Source organism: Opisthorchis viverrini (genome assembly GCF_000715545.1).
Source record: "Opisthorchis viverrini unplaced genomic scaffold opera_v5_514, whole genome shotgun sequence".
NCBI lineage: Eukaryota > Metazoa > Platyhelminthes > Trematoda > Opisthorchiida > Opisthorchiidae > Opisthorchis > Opisthorchis viverrini.
The window spans coordinates 242,670-247,727 of record NW_008752180.1 but is presented as its reverse complement, the minus strand read 5'-3'; the positions used below and the strand labels follow the sequence as shown (position 1 = coordinate 247,727).

Below are 5,058 nucleotides of genomic sequence, written 5' to 3'. Positions count from 1 at the left end.
TACAATAAGGCTTTCAAATAAGTCATGGTTGTACGGCAGTGAAGCATCGGTGTTGAACACTGATGTCATGCTGTCGATGATGATGACCGAAAGCGCCTAGCTCACTGACCGATAAACAAGAGAACTGACTGAATTTCACCGCCGCTGACTACAAGGCATGTCTTTGAGAATGGCCATCCACTTAATACTATCATGTTTTCCGTTACGAAGCAGTGTAAATCACTACTGAAAGCAAAATGTTTCAGGTTTAATGAGTTGCTAGCCTAAGGCCACTATTTCATGCTCAAAAGTGCATAATAATCACGTTATGCTTTCTCTGGTCTCCATTGATGGGCTTAAGTCAAGTCTGGTCGATATTCTTGACTGAGTATACTCACATTGCTTTGTAGCTGTGCAAGGTGCGTTGCAACTCGCAGTCTGTGCTCCTTTTCCGTGCGAATTTAAACTCAATCAACTTGTGATAAAATCACACTCCGCGGCCCATAGATAAAAGTAGAATTTAGACAGAGCGCCTCGGAGGTCACTTTCAAAGTCATGTGCCCCCTAGATGTGAACTTTCACAACCAATTAAAATTCATAAGTAAAATGCTTGGCCTTCTGAGAGAGAGAGAGAGAGCATGTTTACATACATACGTATATATACGCATATACGTATATATACGTATATATATGTATGTATATACATATATAGTTCAAAAAACCTTGATCATGGTCGAGAAATCCGGTGCCGGCTTTCCTATGCTGCAGGATTAGTCGGAAGAACCAACCTCCAATGTTCCGCAAAAAAGGATCTGAACCGATGGCACGTATACAAAGGGGGATGACGCATTCCAAAGCTTACTGTGCGTTTTCTCATCGACACATTTCCGTTTAAGGTTATACCGTGCTAGGAGCAACAAGGTGCACTATCGACTATGAAACCTGTAATCCCTTCCCTTCCGCGGCATTATTGCGAACGAAACTCGGGTATTTAACTCCTTTGTTGAACTGAGCTTATGGCCTTCAGCACTCTACGTAAACATCATCTTCGCGAATGGTGCTTTTCCATATTAACTTAATCCTTTTAAATCTACAGAAACTTTACACACTGACTTTCCTGATTCTCACATCATCTGGACTGGACCACGTGAATCTTGCTATAACCAAAAGCTGACTTTGGTAATGACAAGTCCTGAGTAAGGATAATGAAAGTGCGTAAACACAGTTAGTTGCACGGTGCCGTAAGGTGAGATGGTTGGAGTTATCCAACGCACAAGCGTGAAGCACCAGCGAACGACGAACTTTCATGTCATAGGAACTGTCGCAAAAAGTACGAGGAATGCAAAGCTGAAATAGAAATAACCAGTGATTTTCGTCGATTTTTTCTTCGATGAAAGTGATACCCTTGTGAATCCTCAAATCAAAGACTGACAATAAGACCTTGCAATCTGAAGTGACAGACCCAACGAGTGGGTGATGGAACCTCACTGAATGATTACGTGAGCTCTCCAGAACCTGCGGACGAGTACGACAAATACAGTAGTCACAGTCACAGGGCTCCTGGGTGGGAAAACGCAATTCGGCTGGTATTGGAACACGACATATCACCTTCGAGGGTACGTACACCCAAATCTTTGATGATCCTTTATGCATTCTTACAGTGCATGTATGAATTAAAAACCTAATTCGCCATCCTGTGAGCGAATTCGCCCTGCTAAAAAACATAGTCCCCAAATAAGTGGTGAACAGAGATTCAATCCAAAAGAATAGTTAAAGGTGTAGTTGGAAGTCAATGGAGCCCAAGGAAAACAAATTGGTTCGGTTGATGGAGAATCGTCCCTTGATCCCGATAAATGAGTGTAGATAATTCGGTTTCATTCTAACGACACTATCACGCGTGGTAAGCTGTTTTGGATAAAATCTTCAGCTTCAAAATGGTACTGACGATGTGGGCACTTTGCTCTTGACCGGCCTTCCTAGGGTCACGAAGGTTTTCTAAATAAGTCCCCTCTATTCTTTCCACTCCTCATTAGAGCCTCTTTTCCATGGCAGTATAATATTTACTCATCTTTCTAGCACTACGGTATTCCTTTCCATTTTTGTAATTCTTACTCTGAACTCACGACAGTTAACACAAGATAAGTCTCTAACAAAGTCACTCTCAAGACGTATTGTTTACTCTATCAAAAACTTGGCGATCGAACATCACTCACTGAATTCAGATTTACCGGCGCCCTTGGAGTAGGAATTCCCACTAAAAAACACTATCACTAAACGATCGGCTGATTCGTATTTCTGGTCATGGCGGTTACGTAAGATTTCACAGCCATCAATTTTCAAGGTGTTACGCATTATGCTTCGTCCATTAGATGCAAATCCCACACAGTCACTGTGTAGCTTCCTTCAACACAGATTCCGTACATCAACTGACAGCGTATACTCAAAACTGGCAGACAGCAAACCCATCACACAACAAAATCTTCTGAACGCAGAACAAAGGAATGGAAAACTACCTAACTCGGAATCAACTAGAGAAAATCGGATTTCGCTTTGCCGTTTCAAGAATAAAACAGTGTCTTTTGCGTCAGTTGTTCTCGCACGAATCCTTCGGGAGACTGACAGCACGTTTCTAAGTGAAAAGCTGTGTGGATGAATATGAAGGTCGAGCGAAAAAAACTGTATTAATACCGACTCTGAAAGCTTGAGTTTAGGAACACTAGCTAACAGTAACTTATCACGCGCTCACAACAAAGAGCTAGTCGCTCACCTGCCATATCCAGACCGGCTTGTCCGACACGCCGACATCGGTCTTCGAGCTCCTGATCAAAAGCTTCTCGGTCGTGGTCACTTAACGAATCGGACGTGCTAGGGAAAGTTGGACGTCGTGAATCTGGATTAGGAGTGCTTTTGTTACGACCGTTAGACTGTATGGAAAAAGGCTCACCTCTTTGCGCTGAAAGACTCCAGAGCTGGTGTAGATGCCAAGGCAATAGGTTCCTTGGTATCCAGTAACCGGTGAAGTTTCCAAATGAGAAGTTTAATGAACGATACCAAACACGTTGTGAACAAACTGTACACTAGTGCACCAACCAAACCGGATGATACCTGAAAGCAGGTTGGCTAACAACGGATGCCACTTACCAAGTAGGTAATTAGAGGTGACACGAAAAATATTATCCATGTATAAATATGCACCAAGTTAACAAAGTGTGATTGCGCTGAATCAATATAGAAACCTCCTGTCAGGGAAGAAACAATGTCTTCCTTGAAAATCCTCCCTATCGTCCTTAGAAGCATTCAGGTAAGATTAATTTCGGTTGATAATGGTGCAACTGGCATCAAGTTCCTCTGCCAAAAAACTGTGAAGGAAACAGAAGGAACTCATTATAAGAGCTGAAAACATGACGCCAAACCAGACGACCTAAGACAAAATTATTATCCGGAATAATCTTTCCTCCCAACAAAGCAAATACATTGGAGATAGGCAGAACAGCCAGAATGCAATCCGAAAAATCTCACGGTAATTTCGCTTATATCAGATTAGCGAAGGTCTAGTTATGATAGACCATAACACAATCTTCAAGGTTTTTTGGACAGGATATTCTTTTTCACGGTTCATATATCTCAGAAATGCCAAACAATGGGAGTTGGAAATGTGAGCGAACCCTCTACTACGATAAGGCTCCCTGTGAGATAGTTAGAAGAGTAAGATCATTCTGCACTCTGCGGTTGAAATGCGATCAGGAAAGAAGTGAAGACAGTGACGCCCGTTCCTCTAAAAGAACGCATTGCATATTAATCTGAAGAGGAACTGTGCAGATAGGTAGTGAAAGTGATAGCTTAACTCACGAGGGCTGTTGAATGCATGATAGGGTGAAGCCTACCAGTGTCATCAAATACTGAGGAGTTGAGCCTCAGAATTCAAACCACGGAGGCGACAGCTGTCAGTCCGACTGAGTATACTGGGCGAGATGGCCCAACTGGTTAGAGCGCGAATTTACTGACCGGAAGGTTCGTGGTTCGAATCCGACATCCGCCACTCGACTTCCCTGTCTAGGCTTGGGCAACCTGGCAGTATCCCAGCCCTCGTGCTTCCTTCGGGCGGCATGGCAGCTAGGCACCGGAAGGGTGCTACGGTTGAACGCTTAACGCTTCCACACTTCATAGACTGCGCACCTCGCGGCCACTCCCGTTCGGCATTCAGCCCTACGAAGCGCACGGTCCTCCGACATGCGAAGAACATGTCCTAACCAGCGTAGCCCATGGGGCGTAAGTAGCTCATCCATCACAGGAGTTCGTTTCCTCCAAAAATCATCTGACGAACATCTATGTTGCTAATCTCACGTTCCCATCTGACCCACCCAATGCTTCCAGACATCCATGGTCAAACAATGACAGCTCTTGTATATTCTGTGAACGTAGATATACGTTCTCAAACCATAAAACAGTACGGACCACACCCGCATAGCCTGTACTCTGCGCTTAACAAACTAGAGTCACTTCGGCGTTATGTTTCGGGGGTTGACAGAAGCCGCCTGGCATCATCATCATCATCATTGTCAGCTGTAAGAACCGCGTGCGTACCGTACACTGGTCGTAGCTGCCACAGTTTCGTTCACCGATGATTGGGGGGGTAGGTACCTGCGCATTGCTCGCACGAGCTGGTAAATTGGTGCGTAAATCTAGCACTGTCAGTGGGTTGTCAAGCGGGGGGGGGGGGAAAAGGAGCTATGCATTGAAGGCAATAGCTTGGATGCACGAGCGCCATTGATGGCGCGACTGGGCCATACCTGACAATGTCTCGGGCCATTGATGTGGCCCGTCTCGGGGTCCCCATCCAGGAAGACGGCAATGACCAGCGCAGCTGAGTTTGCTGGTAATTGCTTTCATACTTCACTGCCAAGTCATTGTTTGGCCGCCTCTGGTTCTCTTCCACCCTTCACGTGGTTGGGCGAAGAGCCCTTCGAGGAAGTCGGTCGACTGGCATACGCAACACGTGGCCAAGCCAGCGCAAACTATGCAGTGTGATCAGTTCATCTATCGAGGGTGAGTTATTTCTCCCGAATACCATTCGACGTA

General features: G+C 45.0%; 1 protein-coding gene across 1 annotated transcript in view; it reads right to left on the bottom strand.

Moving 5' to 3' along the window:
* T265_11549 (hypothetical protein) overlaps nt 1-4,179 on the bottom strand; it is a gene marked incomplete at both ends in the record, with an annotated part of 9,695 nt that extends 5,516 nt beyond the window's left edge. Inside the window, 3 exons of the mRNA XM_009178229.1 lie at nt 2,747-2,883; nt 2,924-3,084; nt 4,156-4,179. Coding sequence (XP_009176493.1) covers nt 2,747-2,883; nt 2,924-3,084; nt 4,156-4,179 — 322 coding nt within the window. The remainder of the gene's footprint in view (nt 1-2,746; nt 2,884-2,923; nt 3,085-4,155) is intronic.
* Nucleotides 4,180-5,058: the final 879 nt, after the last annotated feature.